The sequence below is a fragment of the Carlito syrichta genome, unplaced genomic scaffold (assembly GCF_000164805.1).
Source record: "Carlito syrichta isolate Samal-C Ts95f unplaced genomic scaffold, Tarsius_syrichta-2.0.1 Scaffold316489, whole genome shotgun sequence".
NCBI classification, from domain to species: Eukaryota; Metazoa; Chordata; class Mammalia; order Primates; family Tarsiidae; genus Carlito; species Carlito syrichta.
This window is the reverse complement of record NW_007260585.1, coordinates 171165-192545: the sequence shown is the minus strand read 5'-3', so window position 1 is coordinate 192545 and position 21381 is coordinate 171165. Positions and strand designations below refer to the sequence as shown.

The window sequence follows — 21381 nt, the reverse complement described above, 5'->3', positions numbered from 1 at the left end:
ATGAACAGACTGTTGGTGTGGGGATTTCTTTGTATATCTTGGGGTATTTCCTCTTCCTGATCCTTGGTGATGACCATGCTTTCATTTGCCTCTGGATTCCTGGAAATGACACCACGAATGGCTGCAAGTGATTGTGCCAGGGATATACCCTGGAATGTCTTAGTGTCTGGCTAAAGAAGGAAATAATATAACAGAGCCATAGGCCAGGCATGGTGGCTCACACCTGTAATCCCAGTGCCTTGGGAGGCTGAGGCGAGAGAATCACTTGGGCCCAGGACTTTGAGACCAGCCAGGGCAACATAGTGTAACCTCATCTCTACACGAAATTTTAAAAATTAGCCAGACGTGGTGGCATGTGCCTGTAGTCCCAGCTACTTGGGAGACTGAGTGGAAGGAAAGCCTGAACCCAGGAGGTCGAGGCTGCTGTGAGCCATGAGTGGTAATCCTCACTGCATTCCAGCCTGGGCAACAGAATGAGACCCCAACTTAAAAAAACAAAAAAGTCATAGAGCCTTAGATGTGTTTGGAAGCTTGGTGCTAGAAAATCTACCTTCTAGTACAAGCCGTCCCTCTCCTGGGAACCCTAAGGTCAGCCACTTCCATAAATGTGCTTGTCTTCACACACAGCCTTGACGATGATCCCTGGACTCTCGCTTTCTTCAGCGTGTCTTCTGGAAGCCTTTGCTCTGCTGGGACCCTCAGCTTCCAGTCTGGACCTGGGTCAAAATCTTTCTCTAGCTCCTTCTGCCCAGGAACAAGGTCTGGACAGGTAGTTGACTTTCCTTCTCATCCCTGTACCAACCTCTTTTAGACGTCTTACTCAAGCAAGCAGCAGAAGCCGGGAGTGGTGGCTCATGCCTGTAATCCCAGCACTCTGGGAGGTGGCAGCAAGAGAGTGGCCTGAGCCCAGGGTTCAAGACCAGTCTGGGCAAATCGGTGAGACCTCGTCTCTACAATAAATCAAACAAATTATCTGGGCATGGTGGTGCATTCCTATAGTTCCAGCTACTTGGAAGGCTGAGGCGGAAGGATCACCTGAGCCCAGCAGATTGAGGCTACAGTGGCCACGAGCATGCCACTGTACTCCAGCCTGGGTGACAAAGTGAGAATCTGACTCAAAAAAAAAGTGCAGCAAAGAAGAATAGTAATCATTGAACCTCTAAGGTGTGTCAGGCAGTAGGCTAAACACTTTTCTCTATTACTTAATGTAATCCTTACAACAACTTTTTTTGAGGTCGCTACCATTATTATTCCAATGTTACAAATGAAGAAAGTAAGTTTAAAGAGGTTAAAGTGATTGCCCTGGTTCCTGAAATAATGGAGATGAGATTTTTTTTTTTTTTTGAGTCAGAGTCTCACTCTGTCGCCCAGGCTGGAGTGCAGTGACACGCTCACTGCCACCCCAGCATTGACCTGCTGGGCTCCGGCGATCCTTCCTCCTCAGCCTTCAAGTAGCTGGAACTACAGGTGCACGCCACCACGCCCGGCTAGTTTTTGTGATTTTTATTGTAGAGACGAGGTCTCACCAAGTTGCCCAGGCTGGTCTCAAACTCCTGGGCTCAGGCAATCCTCTCGCCTCGGCCTCCCAAAGTGCTGGAATGACAGGCTGAGCCACCACGCCCGGCTGGAGATTCTAAAGCAAGCCAGCTTGACCCCAGGACCGCAGCTTGCAACCCCTGCCAGTTTCCACGGCTGCCCAAGGGTCCTGGATCTCCTCACACTTGAACTGTTTGGGGCCTGTGGTGGGTCCAGACACAGACAGATTTAAAATTTGGGTGTAGTCTTCTATTTTTACTTCCATTGAGGACATTCTTTCACTTCTTCGTATCCTCAGCAGATTTTTTTCTTCCATGCGACTCCCACAAGATACTTCCTGCCAGTGTTCCAAGAACCTAACTCCTTCCTGCTGTGGTTAAGGCCAGTTCTTGTTTTCAGTGAGGCTGAGGGACACACCTCCACGGCACGCTGACTCCCACCAGAGAATTTCACTCCTGATGTCCCTTAGGCCCTATTTGTTGTTCAGCTGGATTCATTGGCACATGTTGACTGAGCCGCTATGAATGGAAAGGTAGTTTTAGGCCCCAGGAAGACAGTGGCGGAGAAGCAGAGCCACGTCTGGTTGCGGACTTTGGTTCACAAAGGGATGCTTCTCTTTCAGACTAAGTTTTCGGGGCCAGTCATCGTACAAGACCTAACAATTGGGTTTGCAAACCATCCTAGAAAAAGTGCGATACACCTCACTGCTGAATATCACCACGGTCACTTTCGAAGTCCTCCCCTTCGGAAGTTAGGCGCCGTTGCCAGCCCCTAGCCCACCCGTCAAAGCAACTTTGGAAGGCTTTTTCTGGAATGGCCATCAGCGCTGTTGTCGTATTTGTTGAGGCAGGATGATTAAGTTCATGAACTTGCCACGGGCGCTTACGTTGGCAACACTGCACAGCAACACTGCGCAAATAACTGTACAGGAACGCCCCGTCCCTCCTTCTCTTGTCTGACCCTTGGTGACGTTTTTCTCCACCTGAAGATCAAGGAAATACTGAAAGGAAGACATCTGATGACATTCAGGATGTCAAGGGTAATACAGTGACGGCTCTGATGGCCATTCCTGGAAACGAGCTCCTAAGTTGCTTTGATGGGTGGACTAGGCACTGGCATCGACATAGAGCTTCCCCAGGGGAGCGCTTCAAAGGTGACCATGGTGATACTCGGCCATGGGGAGTGTAGCACTTTTTGCTAGGACGAGTTCACGAACTTAATTGTCAGACTGCGCAGGCACTGGTATTTGTACTACGTTGTCCCATTCAACTACCACAAAAACATAAGGAGGAAAAGGTTATTTATATATTTCGAGATGGGTTTTCGAGGCCCAAGCTGGCTTCAAACTCCTGGGCTCAAGCAGCCCTCCTGCCTCAACCTCCCAGGTAGTTGGACGGTAGGCATGTACTAACTAACACAGGCAAAAGTTATCATCCTCCTTTTTCAAGGACACACACTAGGGTCCTAGAGGCCAGATCACGGAACTTGAAAAGGGAAAAGTTCAGCCTGGGCAACTTGGCAAGCCCTCGTCTCTACAGTAAATCAAAAAATAAACCAGGTGTGACAGCACGCACCTGTAGTTCCAGCTACTTGGAAGGCTGAGGCGGAAGGATCGCCTGAACCCAGCAGGTCGTGGCTGCAGTGGCTGTGAGTGTGCCACTGCACTCCAGTCTGGGCAACAGAGTGAAACTCCAGTTCAAAAAAAAAAAAAAAAAGAAAGAAAGAAAAAGGAAGAGTTTGGAGGTGAACACCGGTGGACGTAAAGAACATCAAGGGTCTTCTCTTCTGCTTTCGTGAGAAGGGAATCGTTTTCCTGCCGCTTCAGAGATATGCTGGGGTGTCGCCATTTCTTGACTCCACATTTGTGACCTGAGCGTGTCATTCACATTCTGACCTCTTTCCAAGAGCCTAAATCCGCGACAGTGGTACGGTTTAAGAAGAGAGGGATTTCTCCTAAACCGAGCCAATGCTGGGAGTGGTACCCAGTCCATGGGCTCTGGGTACCACGAAGGCTGCACCCTACTCCACCGCACACTGCAAGGATGTGGCAGGGGCACAGAAGGAGTAATCACAGGATGCGGCGGGGAAGCGAGATCCGGGGTGGGTGGCTGCCCTAAAGCAAGCATTCCACGGAAGCAGCTGTCAGCAGAACTGAGAAGACACCCAGGCTGCGTGAGTCAAGGGAAACGCCAAGTGATCCAGGCTGAATTTCTTGCCATTCCAAAGGGATGGAAGCTCAGAATTGAAGTTAGATTTTGGGGAAGAAAATAGAATATACCTGGCACAGCTGGTCTGAGGGTCACACATGTTACGTATACAGAAGAGATCAAAAACATGGTACTTTCTACATAATGAGTGTGCTATATTGTTATTATTAACATCATTATTACTACCATTAATATATTCTAAGTATAGTTTTCTAAGTGTTTTGTCTCCTTTTTTAGGAAAATACATATACTTCCTGGATGATGATCACATTTTTAGCCTCCAAAGACCAGAAAGAAATAATATCACTAGACAGTTAATAAATAGGTGATCGACTCTAAGTGAACTAGAACAAAAGCCTGGAGGTGACATCACAGACATCACTCTCATTTCTGCAGTGTGTAGTCCTCCCATGTACTCAAACAGAGGCAACCTAAGACAAAATTATGAAATATTGAATATCCCCCCCACCCCAGTTCCTGAACTATTCCCATCCACCTAAGTTGGGCTTTCAGAAACCTCTTGCTCTCAGCTGCCTTTCAACAAATCTTTCCTCAAGGAGGTGGCTCCTTAAAGAGCTGCTATATCAGGGGCATTTCCACTGCCATACAGAACTCTGGAAGACATAAAGAACATCAAAATATTGAAGTGAGACCCTCTGCTGGAAACTTGTAGATAGCCGTGGACTCTACTGGAAGTCTCAGGGGCATGATGGCTAGTTGGTGAGGGAGATAGTTTTTGAGTGAGGGATCTTCCACCGGAAGTCTTCCTGTTTTCCCAGGATGCCTGCCGTTGTCAGTGTCTTGACCAAAAATAAACCATGCAGGTTCTACTGGAGAATCACAGGAGCCCATACAGAGGAAGGAAAAGAAGGTGATCCAGGGAGGGGAAGGAGAAAAGAAAAAGGACACACACACACACACACATACACACACACACGGAAGCCACTGGAGCATGGCTTTATCAAATTGAAGCAGAATTCTGTCTGCCCAGAATGGTTCCCTAACTTATCTCAGTCAAATACAAACAAGAGAGGCCCTTCCTTAGCACCAGGGCATTTCATGAGCTCAAGTTTCACATCTTAGTTTCATAATGAACAACGAATCTCTCGGGATTTTCCAGCCCAGGTCAGCGCTGAGAAGATCCACTCTGCAGAGAGAGCAAGGAACTTCCTCCTTTTTGATACCACGTCCACCAGAGGATGAATAAGCAAAGAAGAGTGAATCATGCTTAGAATTCATTTTATACATGCAAGCCATCTCACAGTGAGTAGCAAAGATGCCTAAGCAACCGTGTTTCTTTCAGGTGTCATTCAAGGGAGTTCAAGGAAGTCTCTCGTGTCTTGAGTCGCGTTCCCATCTGCTCCTGGAAAGCTCTGATCCTGTTTCTCATTTATCAGAGTGAAGCCTGTCCTGGGGGGTGGGGCGGTTCTTGGAAGGTAACCCCCATGCAGCCTTATCTCAGGGTCCCCTTCTTTACTTCCAGCTACCGCGGAGGTGACATCATTGTTGAGTGGTGATCATCCCTCTGTCCTGGACTCTCGTAAGCTTGTCACTTGCCATCGTGGACATTATCTTGGTTCTCATTCTCATGGACATGATGGGTGTGAGGCTCCCTTGGGTTCTACATGCAATCCAGACTCCCCACACTTACTCTTGGCTTGTTGGGCCAATGTTTCAATGGCCGAAATCAGCCCCAAGCCCTGGCCGAGAGTAGCTTTCACTCCATAGGGTAGGAAGATCAATGATAGGGAATGGTTGGGCTGGTGGCGGGTGACAGACCAGCTGCCTTTATGAGTGCCATCCCTGTTTCTGTAGTAATTATAAAGAAATGGACTGGCAATGCTGAGGTTAGGGAACTCCATATGTCACCTTTCTCTGCATCTGTCTCCTCTTTCTCCCAAAGGTCACAGGTAAGCCCAAGATCGGAAGGTCAGATGTGGCATTGAACCAGAGTTGGAACCTTACCATCCGATGATGCTTGCGGTGTCACATTTGGAGCAAGGATCATTTGAGTTTAAGCAATATGTAGTTTGAAGTAGTAAATATCCTCTTGTTTAAGTGAGGGGTGGATGAGGTTATTTTGCATTTAAGAAATCTATTTTTAAAAAAGGCCAGGTGCGGGGACTCAAGTCTGTATCTGAGCATTTTGGGAGCCCAGATGAGAGGATCACTTGAAGCCAGGAGTTCGAGACCAGCCTGGGCAACATAGTGAGACCCTGTCTCCACACACAAAAAAATCCAAAAATTAACCAGGCATGGTTGTGCATGGCTGTAGTCCCAGAAACTCGAGAGGCTAAGGAGGAAGGATTATCTGAGCCCAGGAGATCGAAGCTGTGGTGAGCCGTGACCATGCCACTGCACTCCAGCCTGGGCAACAGAGTGAGACCCCCAACTCAAAAAAAAGAAAGAAAGAAAGAAAGAAAGAAGGAATCTGTTAAAAAAAAAAATACAACCCACACGGGCCTAAAGTGACATAAGTATCAATGAAAACCACAATCTCACTATCCCAAAGAGGTGAGGTGTTAATGGAGGAACACTAGTCAGCGATGCGTGTTGAGGAGGGGATCCCTAAGGTCACCATAAGCACCACAGGGTGCAGCCCCAGGCCAGGGTTGTGATGAGGAAGGCAGCCGAGGGCAGAGGCTGACAAGGCCAGGGACGATTCCTGGGACATGAAGGGGTCACCCAGGGGAAGCCTCAGAGCATGCAGATTCTCTTGCTGGAACATTGACCAGGTTACCTTGGGCACAAAACTAGGGAGAATGGAAAACTCAGGGGGAACCATTTTAGGGAAAGGAAGTTAATGCCCCAGGCTGCCGACAAGAAAGCATCTCAATTTCCCAAAATCTCATGTCAGAAGATGGCACACAAAAATAGTCATTAATTGGATTTTAACGAGTCCACCAAGCATTACTGTAAGACTGGCACCAGAAAAGAAGCCCAAATTCCCTGCTGCAGTCATCCCTGGGGAAGCCCACTGTTTTGCTATTTCCTATTGCTGTCTGCTTGACTTACCCCCTCTGTTTTTCTGTGGGGAAAATCGGCTCTGTGAGCAAATCCTGTAATTTCAGCGGCAAGCCCTCTTATTATCGTTGGCACCTCGGCAGCAGAGTTTGGCTGTTTCAGTTAGGACAGGGATCTCTTCACATTTTTCTTGTTACCCAAGAGTTCCAGGGCCTGGCTGGCGCTGGCTCCTCCTGAGGACACAGATGTTCTTAGTCTCTTCTGCTCTTCAGGCCTTAGATGCATCTGGCCTGGTGGCATCTTCCTCTGACTTCATTGGGAACTCAGATTGTGAAGCTGTAAATGTATAAAACAGGGAAGGTGGCCGGGCTCGGTGGCTCAGCCTGTCATCCCAGCACTTTGGGAGGCTGAGGCGAGTGGATTGCCTGAGCCCGTGGGTTCGAGACCAGCCCAGCAACTTGTCGAGACCTTGTCTCTACAATAAATCAAAAAATAATAATAATAAGCTGGGCATGGTGGCTCGCGCTTGTCATTCGGGCTACTTGGAAGGCTGAGGTGGAAGGAGTTTCTTAACTTTTCTGTGGTTCTTCTACCCATTGACTGACAATTAATGGGATTTTTTAAAAAATTAAGAATGTCTCTTCAAAGAGAAACGAATTCCCAGGTTCGTCAAGAAGGAATTCCACCCATGCTCACATCTGGCACCAATCTAACACCAGTCATTGCATGATTAGGGGTTTCTACACCTCTCTCTCGGGCAAACTTTTTTCTTTGCTGGACAAAAAGACCCCATCTTACTACTGTGTGACAGCCCTAAATATGTTTTACAACCTTCATTGCACACATATGTTCAGAAAATGAAAGGAAGCCAGACACGTGCTCTTTTAAAGCTCTTTAACAAACTTTTTAACTTTTCCTGATCGATTGACCTCCCACTGTAATCTGACCATCCTCTCAATGGTACCCCGTGTTCACCACCAGAACCGAAGGTCAAGGTTTTTTCCATTTTGCTCAGTGCTGTGCCCTACTACCGAGACCAGTGCCTGGCATGGAGTAGGTACCCAGTAAAATTCTGGTGAAGGAGCAAAGGAGGGAAGAATACTTCCACGGATCCAGTCTCAGACCCTTTCACTCACTTTATAAGCATTATATTGACTTTTAGGGTCATCTGATAGACTTCCTTTACTCTATTCTCCCACCTTTAATCAGTCTGTCATTTTTTGTACTTCTTATCACATTCAACTTAATTCTTCCCTGTTGGGTCCAAAATCTAGTCCAGAAGTTTAACATCTCCTACCTGGAGTCTTTTATTTTATTTTATTTTATTTTAAGTTGGAGTCTCACTCTGTGACCCAGGTTGAAGTACAGTGACATGCTCACAGCCACCCCAGCGTTGATCTTCTGGGCTTAGGCTATCCTTCCGCCTCAGCCTTCCAAGTAGCCAGAACTACAGGCGCATGTTACCACGCCCAGCTAATTTTTTGATTGACTGTAGAGACAAGGTCTCGCCAAGTTGCCAGTGCTGGTCTCGAACCCATGGGCTCAGGCAATCCTCTCACCTCAGCCTCCCAAAATGCTGGGATTATAGGCGTGAGCCATTACGCCTGGCCTAACTTTTAAATTTTTTGTAGAGACAAGGGTTGCTGTGTTGCTCAAGCTGCCAACACATACTTTTGAAAATTATAGTTGCCTCAAATATTAGTTCCATAAATATTTACCAACTAGGCACCAGACTTAGTTTGAGGTTCTAGGGACATAATTCTTGTTCTTAAGAATTCTTTGTTCTTAAGAAAGTCAACAGATAATTACAATCAACTGATAAAGATATGCCAGCTCTCAGCTGCCCCTAGGGGCTTTATAGGAATCAGTGACAATGGAGAGCCCTGAATCTCAGAAAGCACATAGGTGGGACACACACCCTTTCCTCAGAGCCAAGAAAGTCTTCCCAGAATAAGTCTAAGAGGAGTTGTAAACCAGGTGAGAGTGTGGAGGGAAGGAGGGAGGTGAGGAAGGTGAAACTCACAGAGGTAAGAGAAAGGGCAAAGATCAAGAAAAGCAGGGCACATTCTGAGGACCAGGCCAATGCGGCTGAAGCAGAGGGATGTGTGTGTGTGTGTGTGCTTGTGCGTGTGTGTGCGTGCGTGCGTGCATGTGTGTGTGTGTGTGCATCTAATGAGGAAAGGGCATGTTTCCAGAGCCAGGACTGCAGAGGAATGCAGAAGCCTGGATTGTTCTAAGTTCCATAAGAAGGCCCCTCCTGACAGTTCTGGAGCCATGGAACGATTTAAGCAGGGACAATATACGGTCACATTTGCACTCAGAAGTGTCATCCCAGCCACCTTGCGGAGTCTTGATGGGAGAAAGACACAGTCAGAGCCCAGTGGATCACACTCCAGCTTCTTGGGCGCCAGCGTCCCTGCGACCTGCGCTCTCTCTTTCTCCCTCCTCTCCAGCGCTGCTGTCAGTCCTTCTCTCTGTCTTTCTGACTCCACAGCTGTAGTTGGTCTTCCTAACAGCTTCCTCTTTCTCCTCCCTCCTCCCTCCTCTGTGTCTCCGAATCTGCACTTTCCTCCGCCTGTGGGATGCTCCCAGCCATTTTCTCCCCTTCCCGTCTCCCATGGAGGCCACACTCTTAGGAATTTGACTCTGCTTTAAAGCATCTTGTGGTCCCTCCCAGGTACCGGGAGCCACAAAAGGCTGAACTCAAGATGCACTTGTGACAGTCGATGGGGATTTGAGATGATGACCCAGGCGGGGTTTTAATACCTTCATACCTGCCCCGGATGGAGGTATCCACCAGTGGTAGGTGTGGCTGTCATTATGTAATTTCCTGTGGGGAAAGCTTTTTCTTTTTTTCATCCACATAAACTCTGAAATTCCTCCTGGAGGTTCATTCTAGTAGCTTCCACAGTTGTATCCCCCTCAGAGGCTGAGTTCTCAATGTAAAACAAAGCTTCTACTGCTTATTTTTACTTCAGTTTGAAACCATCTCAGACTCTTTTTGGGTGGCTTGACAGCAGCCTAGCCAGAGGACGATGAAGTGGACTGGGAGAAGGAATCAGGGATCTGGGGCTGGAGAGGAAGCATTGACAACAGGGATGGAAGCCACCAAGTCAGAAGACAAGCCTCTCCACTTCCTGGTACTACAGCAGAAGCAGAGCTAGGTTTCTAGAACACTGTTTCTCAAAGTGTGGTCCCTGGCCAGCAGCATCAGCCTCTCTTAGGAATTTGTTAGAAATGCAAAATGTGGGCGGGCTCAGTGGCTCCCACCTGCACTTGGGGAGGCCCAGGCCAGAGGAATACCAAGAAAAGGCAGAAAAGACAAAGAAGATGGGCAACACGGTTGGTTCCATGTTTTTGCTGTTGTGAATAGAGCTGCAACAAACATACATGTGCAGGTATCTTTTTTTGTAGGATGATTTGAGCTCCTCAGAGTATATTCCCAATAGGAGAATTGCTGAGTCGATCATACTCAGTGATTTATCACAGAAACAAAGAACAGAGCTCCATATGTTCTCACTCATATGGATCTTGGACAATCATACTGCTATAAGAAAGCGACTGGCAGCAGTGGGAAACTGTCGGGGGTGGGGGTGGGATTGGCAGTTGAGGGAAACTGCTAGGGGAGGGAGGGGCATACCTCATCAACAAGGGTACCTGCATGATCGGTGTTTATATACCTAACCCGGAAATGGACCCCACATCTTTATAATAAAAATTAAAAAATATAAAAATTTAAAAAATAATAAATAAAAGAACAGACGAAGAAGAAATGCAAAACATTGGCTTCCTTCCCACACCTCCTGAATCAGAAACTCTGAGGGAGGGGTCCAGTAATGGTGCTTTGGGGACCACTGCTCCGAAGTTTAAAGGGAGAATCTACCAAAAAAAAAGTTTTGTCTCCTTCCCTCCTTTCCCTGTTCCCAGGCAGCAAGAATAAGAAGATTAAATAAACAAACAAAGAAAAAGAAAAAAACCCAGCTTTTTTTTGAGACCTGTGAATGGCTGGATTTAAAGAGGCTCTATTTAAAAGTCTCATTCAAAAATAAAAACAGCCGGGCGCGGTGGGTGGCTCACACCTGTCATCCCAGCACTTTGGAAGGCTGAGGTGAGATTGCCTGAGCTCAGGGGTTCGCGACCAGCCTGGGCAATTTGGCAAGACCTCTACAATAAATCAAACAATCAGCCAGGCATGGTGGCGCGCACCTGGAAGGCTGAGGCGGAAGGATAGCCTGAGCCCAGCGGGTCAATGCTGGGGTGGCTGTGGACATGCCTCTGCACTGCGGCCTGCACTCTTCTTTTGCATAGGCTCATTTCTAAACTCTTGTTAAAGTCCCTTTTTTTATTACAGGCCAGGGAGTCCTCAGGTTCCTGTAACTGTGCATGAGTCACGACTCACAACGGTCTAGACGTGTTCTTGGTAAATGTGCTGTGGAGTTTCCTGAAGCCCTGGGAGCCTCACAGCACTGCCCAGCTGCCTCTCGGGATAACGCTGCTGTGGTTTTCCTTCTACAGAAATATTTAAACAGGCTGATGTACAGGATAATCCTTTCTAAATGTGATTTAATTAACCAGCAAGGTGCTTGAAGGAGCGTAGATAAAACACAGACGTCTGGTTTGTGCCTAACGGAGGGTCCCATTGCAACTTGGAAATTGAACAGGCCCACATGTATTAACCTGCCCATTCATTAGATATTGAGGACCTACTGTTTGCTAGATGCTATTCCAGACACTAGAGAGAGAAGAGCGAACAAAACAGAAAAAATGTTTGCCTGGAGACAGGCAATAAATAATTTTGTATTACATTTTCCTTAAAATTGTTGTTTTCAGTTGAGGTATAACCTATGTGGTAAAGTGTACACTCCTAAGCACAAGGGTGAATTAGCTTTTACATGTTTATATACCTGTGTAACCACCAACCTTATCAAATTAGAAACAGAACATTTTCAGCCTCCCAGAAAACTTCCTTGTTTTTCATTCAAAAGTCATAACCAGTCGGGCGTGGTGGCTTACACCTATAATTCTAGCACTTTGGGATGCTGAGGTGAGAGGATTGCCTGAGCTCACTGGCTGGTTTGAGACCAGTCTGGGTAACTTGGCAAGAACTCATCTCTACAATAAATCAAAAAAATTAGCCGGGCGTGATGGCACGTGCCTGTAGTTCCAGCTACTTGGAAGGCTGAGGCAAAAGGATCCCCTGAGCCCAGCAGGTGAAGTCTTCGGTGGCCACGAGTGTGCCACTGCATTCCAGCCTGGGCGACAGAGTGAGACTCCAATTCAAAAAAAGAAAAAATTAATAACCCTCGACAGGTAACTATAATTCTGATTTCTATCAAAATATGTCAGTTTTTTTTTTTTTTCATTTTTGAGTTTTGTAGCAGTGGAATTATATGGATGTATTGTTTGGTGTCTAACTTCTTTCAGTGAGCAGGAGCAGGTTGGAGTCTCACACACTGCCGGGAGGAGTGTCAAGGGGTACAGCAATCTCAGAAATGCCTTTGTTAGAAATGTTCTTTGTGCCTGGGTGATAGAGTGAGACTCTGAGTCAAAAAAAAAAAAAAAAAAAAAAAAGAAAAGAAAAGAAAAGAAAAAGAAAAAAAGAAAAGAAAAAGAAATGTTTTTGTTAGAAATGCCAGTTCTCCAGTGACCCTAGATCTAATCTCAGAACCTCATTCCTATCCGTGAAAATGAAATATGAGCATATCTTATAGCCAAGCAATAAACAAAATTTTAAAATAAAAAAGTATATATATAGGATGCTGGAGGACTGTGAAGAAAAAGAGGCCAGTGAAGAAGATTGGAGAAAGCAGGAAAAAGGTTTATCCTGCATTTGCAGGTGATTGAAACCGTGCCAGGTCTGGTGTAAAAAGTCAGGGAGAAGCCAGGCTCGGTGGCTCAGCCTGTAATCCCAGCACTTTGGGAGGCTGAGGTGAATGAATTGCCTGAGCCTGCGGGTTTGAGACCCGCCCGGGCAACTTGGTGAGACCTCATCTCTACAATAAATCAAAAAATTAACTGGGTGTGGTAGCGCGTGCCTGTAGTTCCAGCTACTCGGAAGGCTGAGGCGGGAGGATCGCCGGAGCCCAGCAGGTCGAGGCTGCGGTGGCCGGGAGTGGCCACTGCGCTCCAGTCTGGACGACAGAGTGAGACTCCGACTCAAAAAGAAGTCGGGAGGTAAAAGAGGAATGAGATAAGGAAGACATCTTTCCTAAAGAGTCCCTAAGGCAAGATGGCGACTTCACCAGTTGGTTGTGTGCTGCCAGAGGGGTGTTCTCGTCTCTACTAGGGGAGGGTGCTAGAGAAGGCATGTTAGGAAGAACTGGAAAATTCGGACTGGACCAGTTCCTCTCGACTCTGCAACCACACAGGGGCACACATGGGAAGAGGGCAGAGCTGCAGAAGGGAAACTGAAGGCAGGAAGCCAGAGGCAAAGTCGCCGAGCCTATGGAACCATGATGGCAGTGTGTCTTGGTGGCTAAGAGCTCAGACTGAATCCAGATGACTCGGGCTCAAATCCTGGCTCTGCCACTTACTTGCAACCTTCATACCTCAACCTCTCTGTGCCTGTTTCCTCCCCTATAAATATAGTGTATATTTATATTTATAGTATTTATATTCCAGATGGTGAAGGCATGTAGCACTTGGCACATAGGAAAGGCGTTATTACCGCTGTGAGGATGAATCTCTTTGCCTGTGACACAGCATACTCCTTACACAAATTCAACTTGAGTCCATAGTCACATAATACAATTTTTTGTGTGAGTAGGAGTCTCACTCTGTTGCCCAGGCTGGAGTACAGCGGCATGCACACGGCCAAAACAGTCTCGACCTGCTGGGCTCAGGCGATCCTTCCGCCTCAGCCTTCCAAATAGCTGGAGCCACCACCACTACGCTTGGCTAATTTTTATTTTTTATTGTAGAGACGAGTTCTTGGCAAGTTGCCCGGGCTGGTCTCGAACCTCTGAACTCAGGCAATCCTCTCTTCTCGGCCTTCCAAAGTGCTGGATGACAGGTGTGAGCCACCGTGCCCGGCGATGTGTTTTTGTTTTGTTTTGTTTTTGAGTTGGAGTCTCACTCTGCCACCCAGACTGGAGTGCAGTGGCCACTCCCGGCCACTGCAGCCTCGACCCACTGGGCTCCGGCGATCCTTCTGCCTCAGCCTTCCAAGTAGCTGGAATTACAGGCATGCGCTACCATGCCTGACTGATTTTTTGATTTATTGTAGAGATGAAGTCTCGCTGCCCAGACGGGTCTTGAACCCGCGGGCTCAGGCAATCCACTCACCTCAGCCTCCCAAAGGCGCGGGATGACAGACTGAGCCACCAAGCCTGGTTTGATATGTTTTTAAAGGTGCCAGAATGTTGTATTAACAATGAGAGTACAAAGCAGCACATATGCAGCAAGACCAGACGCTGTCAACAAGAAGCTATTTGTGTCAGTTGTCTCTGCCAGAGTCTGACCCGGGATCCGTCAGCTCAGAGGATTTCAGTGTTGCTTGTGTTCTTTCCTTCTTTCTTGCCTTCTAATAATGTCTGGAAAGAAACTCAAGCAAAGTCACTGATAAAGAAAAACTGAGGCTCAGATGGTTTAAGTTGGATGCCAAGAGTTTTGTTTTTTGAGCACAAGTTAAAAGATTTAAGGGAATGATAATGCTCCCGTTGCGATGTGTGACCCCTGAGTTATGACAGTGATATCTGGGAGCTTACAGAAGTTGAGTTCATTACCCCAAAGAGAGTCTAATACGAGTTATTTATCACAGACCTGGAGTATCAAGATTGGTGTAAAACAGTGGTTCTTGTGGTCCCCAAATCAGCAAGACCAGCAACACCAGATTTCCTGACAATTTGCTAGAAATACCAATTCTCTGGTGACCCTAGATCTAAGGCTTCAGAAACTCTGGGGATGAGACCCAACAATCTGTGTTTTTGGATACAAGTTAAAGTTTGAGAACCATTGCTTTACAATAGCCTGTTGCTGGCCAGGAATGATGACTCATGTCTGTAAACTCAGCCCTTTGGGAGGCCGAGGTGGGAGGATCACTTGAATCCAGGAGTTTGAGACCTACCTTGGCAACATAGTGAAACTCTCTACAAATAACAATCAAAAAATTATCCGAGTGTGGTGGCATGTGCCTGTAGTCCCAGCCATTTGGGAGGTGGGAAGATACCTTAAACCCAGGAGTTTGAGACTGCGGTGAACCATGATTGTGCCACTGCATAAATGAGACCTTGACTCAAAAAAGTTTTTTTAATACATAAAAATAAAATATTGCCTGAAAATAGTCCATTGTTTTAAAACAGTCCTATCTCTTCCCCTTTCTGTCAGAAGGGAGGTGTCCGATCCCTTCCAGCTCCCAGGTTCTGTTTTCCTTCTGGTCCCTTCCTTCTAACCCCATCAATTCCTGCTCAGACCGAACTCTACCGAAAATCAGGTGTCAGTCCACATGACTTAAGGTCTTTCTTCAGATGAAGAATCTACAAGATAAAGAAAATGTCCTTTTGCTAATTTCGACTTTATCTCAAGGCAGAACTAGTATAATATTATGGTATAAAACAAACAGATAAAAACATGCCTTCCCAAAAGGGTGAAAAATGAAAACAGAAGGAAATCAGTTCTATCACAAAAGTGTATGGTTCGATAGACCTCAATCACCTGACAGCTTTTATAATGTCATCGTGAATGTCACTCTCCAGATCTGGCTGGGGAACAGCAGAGAGGCATTCTGAAGCTTTGTTGATTTTTGCGAAATTTGAGTTACTCAGGCTCTTTCAGAATTGAGTGAGGATGGATAAGTTAGTAATACAACTACTATTCTCTATACAGTGTGGGCCCTTTCCCAGAAGCATTCTTTTGCCAGGCGTGATTCAAGGAAAAGAGAGAGGAAGACTGCTAGACTGACCTCAAAAACCACACACACTCTTTAGGAGATGCTTCGGGTTTGTTTTTGTTTTTTTGAGTTGGAGTCTCACTCTGTTGCCCAGGCTGGAATGCAGTGGCATGCTCACGGCCACCACAGCCTCGAACTGCTGGGCTCAGGTGATCCTTCCACCTCAAACTTCCAAGTAGCAAGAATTACAAGCATGTGCCTTCATGACTGGCTACTTTTTTTGATTTATTGTAGAGACGAGGTCTCGCCAAGTTGTCTAGGCTGGGCTCGAACCCCTGAGCTCAGGTAATCTTCTCGCCTCTGCCTCCCAAAGTGCAAGGATTATAGGCGTGAGCCACCACGCCTGTCAAAAGAGCTTTTTTTGAATCTCTGCTCATCAGCATCATGGCAGTAAAGAGGTAGCCATGTGTTAACTGGGCAATGACTGTAATTACCCCAACTACCCAGGAAGTGCTGGAGTTGGGTGTTTATATGGATAGGTCTCTTTAAGATGCTTAGAGCCAAATGTAAAGTAGGTCTGTGTGTGAGGCTGACAGAATGTGCTAGCTTTGTAAAACAGGCAATTCCAGCAATAAAGAACTTCATGGAATTAGGGCAGCAAAGAATTTCAGCAGATCAAATTGGTTATACCCAGACATGCCTAAGATATTGGACAATATCTTTTAAGACTTTCCTTTCTCGTATTTTTTTTCAAAGAACTTAGAGTAGCTAAAAAGCTTATAAATGAGTTTTTTTGTTTTTTGTGTTTTTTTTTGAGTTGGAGTCTCACTCTGTCACCCAGACTGGAGTGCAGTGGCCGCTCCCGGCCACCGCAGCCTCGACCTGCTGGGCTCCGGCGATCCTTCTGCCTCAGCCTTCCGAGTAGCCGGAACTACAGGCGCGCGCTACCATGCCCGGCTGATTTTTTTATTTATTGTAGAAATGAGGTCTCGCTGCCCAGGCGGGTCTCAAACCTGCGGGCTCAGGCAATCCACTCACCTCAGCCTCCTAAAGGCGCCTCCCAAAGGGATTATAGGCTGAGCCACCGAGCCCGGCTTATAAATGAGTATTTTATAGCACACTGAAGCGGGTGGAAGTGGGTAGACAGCAGGAACAAAGCAAATTATGACTTCTTTTACACACCTGCTGGCTTCCTATACTTTTACAAAGTCAATAGCAATAATGAATTATAAATTTTAAGTCCGGATATTATAGTCTGGGTGTGGTGGTTCACGCCTGGAATCCCAGCACTTTGAGAGGCTAAAGCAGGAGGATTTCTTGAACCCAGGAGTTCAAAACCAGCCTGGGCGACATAACGAGATCTTGTCTCTACAAAAATTTTTTAAAAAAATTATCCAGGCATAGTGCCACATGCCTGTAGTCCCAGCTAGTCAAGAGGCTGAGGCAGGAGGACTGCCTGAGAACAGAAGGTCAAGGATGCAGTGAGTCGTGATCGTGCCACTGAACTCCAGCCTGGGCAACAGCCTGAGACCCTAACTCGAGAAAAAAAGAAAGAAAGAAAAAAGAAAAATATATATGGTCAAAATCAATGACATACTGCAGAATAGAGCCAAAAATATTTTTTTTCCCTTTTTTTCACACAGAAGTTACCACTTCCTTTTATCAACTGCTTTTTACTCTTTGAAAACTGAGGGATTATATTTGTAACATTTTGCCATCTCCCAATACTCTACAGTCCAAGGATGATATATAAATATGTACTAGTGGGACATACCCAAGCACAAATGCAGACTCCACCTCCCCCATGGATCTGGTCCGAAAGTTCATTAGTAAGGTGAGAATCAATAAGTGAAAAATCATCTCCTCATAGAAATGTTATTTAAAAGGGTTACGTTTAAAAGATTATGCTTTCAGAGTAACCCACGAAGTTCTTCCAATATGCTGAAAAAGCATCTTAACAGTAATAGCCCGTTATCCCTAAAGACAGCACTGCTTTCTTTTTTAACAGAAAAACACAATTTCAGTTCAGGGTTCTGTGTCTGCCTTCGATCCAACTCTCTCCCCCAGGCCAGACGCGTCTGTGCCTCTAGAATGACAGCACCTGGGCGGGTGGGGGAAGAGTCCAGACACCACGATGTCCTCGTTACCAGGAGGCACACAATGTCCCTCTTTCTGGCGCTTTGATCAACACGCCAAGCGCTGCTTAGTGAGTTAGGGCCTCACCTCCTGACCGGAGACGCAGCCAGCCGTTCCTGAAGCTGCGTCCTCCTACTCTGAGAACAGATTTGACACATAAACGAAAAGAGGCAGAAAAATGTTAATTTAACCATTCCGACTCACCAGGGATTCCAGCTGTGTTATCTGACTTCTCGCTTTTCGGAGCTCCTTCAGAATGATATGCAATTGATGCTGCATATTTTGACGGTCGAGTTTTTCATTTTCAAAGTCTAAAGTACATGCCTGCATCTGGAAGATGCTCCGGACAAGACAATTACAGTTAGCACAGTTCTCTTGGATTCAATCACAACTGTCTACTTCTCTTGCCTGGATGCCTGTGTCATCTTATCAGCACAAGAAGAAAACACTTGCTCTACCGTCAGTACCATCCCAGCACGAATTCACCTGATACCATGAGATGCTGATGCACCAAGAACCCCATGGCCGAGGGCCTGGCTTGCTCAGGGCGAAGCCAATGCTGAGGCACAGGGGAGTGAGGGCAGCTTGAGAAGCTGCTGGTGAAAATTCCTCCTCCGGTGCCCCTTCTTTGGGAGGGAAGAAGGAGAAGGGAAAGAGATGACTCGTCCCTGGTTTGGAATATACTGAGAGACTCCGCTCCACATTCTGAGAATGCACGGTGTCCCTCTGAGTTCTGCTTCAAGTTTAAGGTGGTCCCCACAGGAGACCCCGTCGGGCTAGAACAGGACTGCGGCCACTGGGGAGGAACAGACTTTGCCAAGGCCCTCGTCTGCCTGCGAGCCATTCCGCCATCACACCTCACAGGAGCTGGCTAGCCCAAGGACAGTAACAGGAACATAGGGCGAGCAGAGTCTCTAAATATTTTTTAAGGTCTTCTAAAGACACTTTCACAAACTTCAAATGGTTCTCCATGGAACAGTGAACACATGAGGCCAAATCCCATTTTCTTTCTTTTTTTTTTTTTTGAGTTGGAATCTCACTCCTTTGCCCAGGCTGGAGTGCAGTGGCATGCACACTTATGGCCACCCCAGCGTGATCATGATCACCCCAGCGTCAACCTGCTGGGCTCCCGCGATCCTTCCGCCTCAGCCTTCCAAGTAGCTGGAATTACAGGCACACACTACTGAGCCTAGCTAATTTTTGATTTATTGTAGAGACAAGATCTTGCCAAGCTGCCCAGCCGGTCTCGAACTCAGGCTCAGGCAATCCACTCGCTTCGGCCTCCCAAAGTGCTGGGATGACAGGCTGAGCCACCGAGCCCGGCCCAAATCCCGTTTTCTAACAGGCCAACCTGATCAGCAGCAACCCCAGTGAGTACCTGTTGTTCCAGCAGAGCTACCCTCATCTGTTCCTCTTGCTGCTTTAGCAGAGATGTGTAAAGAAACTGGACCTGTGGGACGTCAGAGAGCCAACTGGTCACATGCAGCCTTTGACCACTTGACCCGGGATGCGTGAAAATCTCAAATCACAAGTCTCACGTCTCTAACCAGGTCAACACCTGCTCTCGGGGCTGGGGCGTTCCTTCTGGTCACGTGATGGCTAGCCATGCCAGCACTGGGCAGTCCCACCCTGGCCGGGCATTCCCTGAGCCACACATGCCAATGACATTGAACTCTGCAGTGGCCACGCCCCTTCCAGGAGGGTCTGGGATCTCTGAGTAGGGTGACAAAGCTGGCAGTGCCTGGCCCTTGACCACAGAGTGGGAGCAAAGTGTAATCACTTCTGCTTCAACTCTCCCCAGTGTCACTGCTCACACCTAGGCAGAAGCGAGCTTGGTGACGACTAAGGAGGTAGATGCTAAGACTGAGCTCCCCACCACCCCTACTCTCGGCCTCGGGGGCTCTAAGAACCAGCCTGGGCGACAGAGTGAGACTCCTACTCAAAAAACAAAAAATATATTGCAATACTCTGAGAACAAAAGATGAATACAAGTCACGTCAGATTTCTGCCATTACAAGAGATGCTCAGAGTGGTTCCCATCAGCGTGAGGACACTTCTGATTACAGCGAACATCTATTAACATCTTTTAAGATGTGTATAATTTTTTTTACGCCTCTGGTATATTACCAAAGGAAGAAATCAGACTTAGCCCATAACTAAAATCCTGCTTTAAAAAAAAAATTTTGTGTGTTGGTCTCACTCTGTGGCCCAAGGTGGAGTGCAATGACACGATCACGGTTCGCCACAGCTAGCATTTACTTAAGGCCACATATCCTGGCCTGGAGAGACCAGGTGTGAGCTCTAAATAATGTTCTCTCCATAATACCATGCAAAATCTCCACCAGCAAGCTCCATCAGAGGATTAGCTCTGATCACCCTAACCCAGGAACACTGACATTCCTAAGACACCCCAGCAGAGAGCTCTGGGGCTAAGGAGGGGAGAAGGGTGCCGTGCAAGTTCAAGGGAGCGCAGCAGTGTCACAGTCAAGACGCGGGCCCAGAATGAGCTGAGACTCCACGCACTGCTGCAAGCCTTCTCTTGGCTTCTCACATACGTGCCTTCTCCTTACTCTGCCTCTGTGTGCGATCTCCTCGCCGATTTGTGAGTCCCACTGAAATCACCCACCTCGCAGGATCCCATCAGGTCTCTGTTCCAATGCCATCTCCTCAGAGAGGTCTACCGCTGGCCCCCAGGTCCCCTCTGACATGTCACCTGGGGCACTTCCTTTAGTTTACCTGTTTGTTTAGGTATCTGTTTATGGTCTGTTCCATCTGGAATAGAAGCTCCCGTGAGGAACTTGTGATCTAGTGATTAAAACAGCCCCTGACACTGACAAAGTGCTCAGTGAACACCAAGCGACACGTCAGAGAGCACGTCTCGGCTCAGCTTACCTGAGACAAGAGATCCTCAGACCTCTTCTTCTCTTCCTCAAGTTTTCTCCGAGCAACGTCATTCTCTTCTTTGAGCCTTTGTATCTTCTCTGTTTTATGCCTGTCATCTTCCAGGTGCTGGACATCTGCTTTTCTTTGCGAACACAACAGCTGATTTAAATCTTGAACTTCTTTTTGGCTTTCTTCATATTTTCGCTGACATTCGCTAAGTTCAAGACTCAACTGAGTAACGGTTTGTCGTTCAACCTCAAGGTCTTTTTTCGCATTTGCCAAGAGATTGTTGTAATATTTCTGCTTCTCTTCTTGAAGATAACCTAAGACAGACAATAATACGGCACACAGCTCCCTTTAGAAAATAGATAATAATCCTGGAAAGTGAAACATCAAACATGTTTCTCTAAATGAGATCATACTATTTCCTCAGTTTACAAAATGGAGAGTCAAGGGATGAGAACTATGCTTGGTATTTCAGGGAATAAGGAAATTTGGGTATATTATTTGAAGTTACAAAACTCACCAACAGAAAAACTAAAAACATACTAGTACTAGTCCGTAGGGAGGAAAAGTCATTAATGTTTAAAAAAGATCAATCAAAAAATAGGGATATGAGCTCATTTATTTTTATTTTTATTTTTTTTTTTTGAGTTGGAGTCTCACTCTGTTGCCCAGACTGGAGTGCAGTGGCCGCTCCCAGCCACCGCAGCCTCGACCTGCTGGGCTCCGGCGATCCTTCCGCCTCAGCCTTCCAAGTAGCTGGAACTACAAGCGCGCGCTACCATGCCCGGCTCATTTTGATTTATTGTAGAGATGAGGTCTCGC

General features: G+C 46.9%; 1 protein-coding gene across 1 annotated transcript in view; it reads right to left on the bottom strand.

Moving 5' to 3' along the window:
• Positions 1-6279: 6279 nt before the first annotated feature.
• CEP55 (centrosomal protein 55) overlaps positions 6280-21381 on the bottom strand; it is a 30726-nt gene continuing 15624 nt past the window's right edge. Inside the window, exons 5-9 of the mRNA XM_008074566.1 lie at positions 20563-20876; positions 19049-19120; positions 17875-18000; positions 17758-17807; positions 6280-6496 (exon numbers count right to left, since the gene is read on the bottom strand). Of these exons, the coding sequence (XP_008072757.1) occupies positions 6280-6496; positions 17758-17807; positions 17875-18000; positions 19049-19120; positions 20563-20876 (779 nt within the window). The remainder of the gene's footprint in view (positions 6497-17757; positions 17808-17874; positions 18001-19048; positions 19121-20562; positions 20877-21381) is intronic.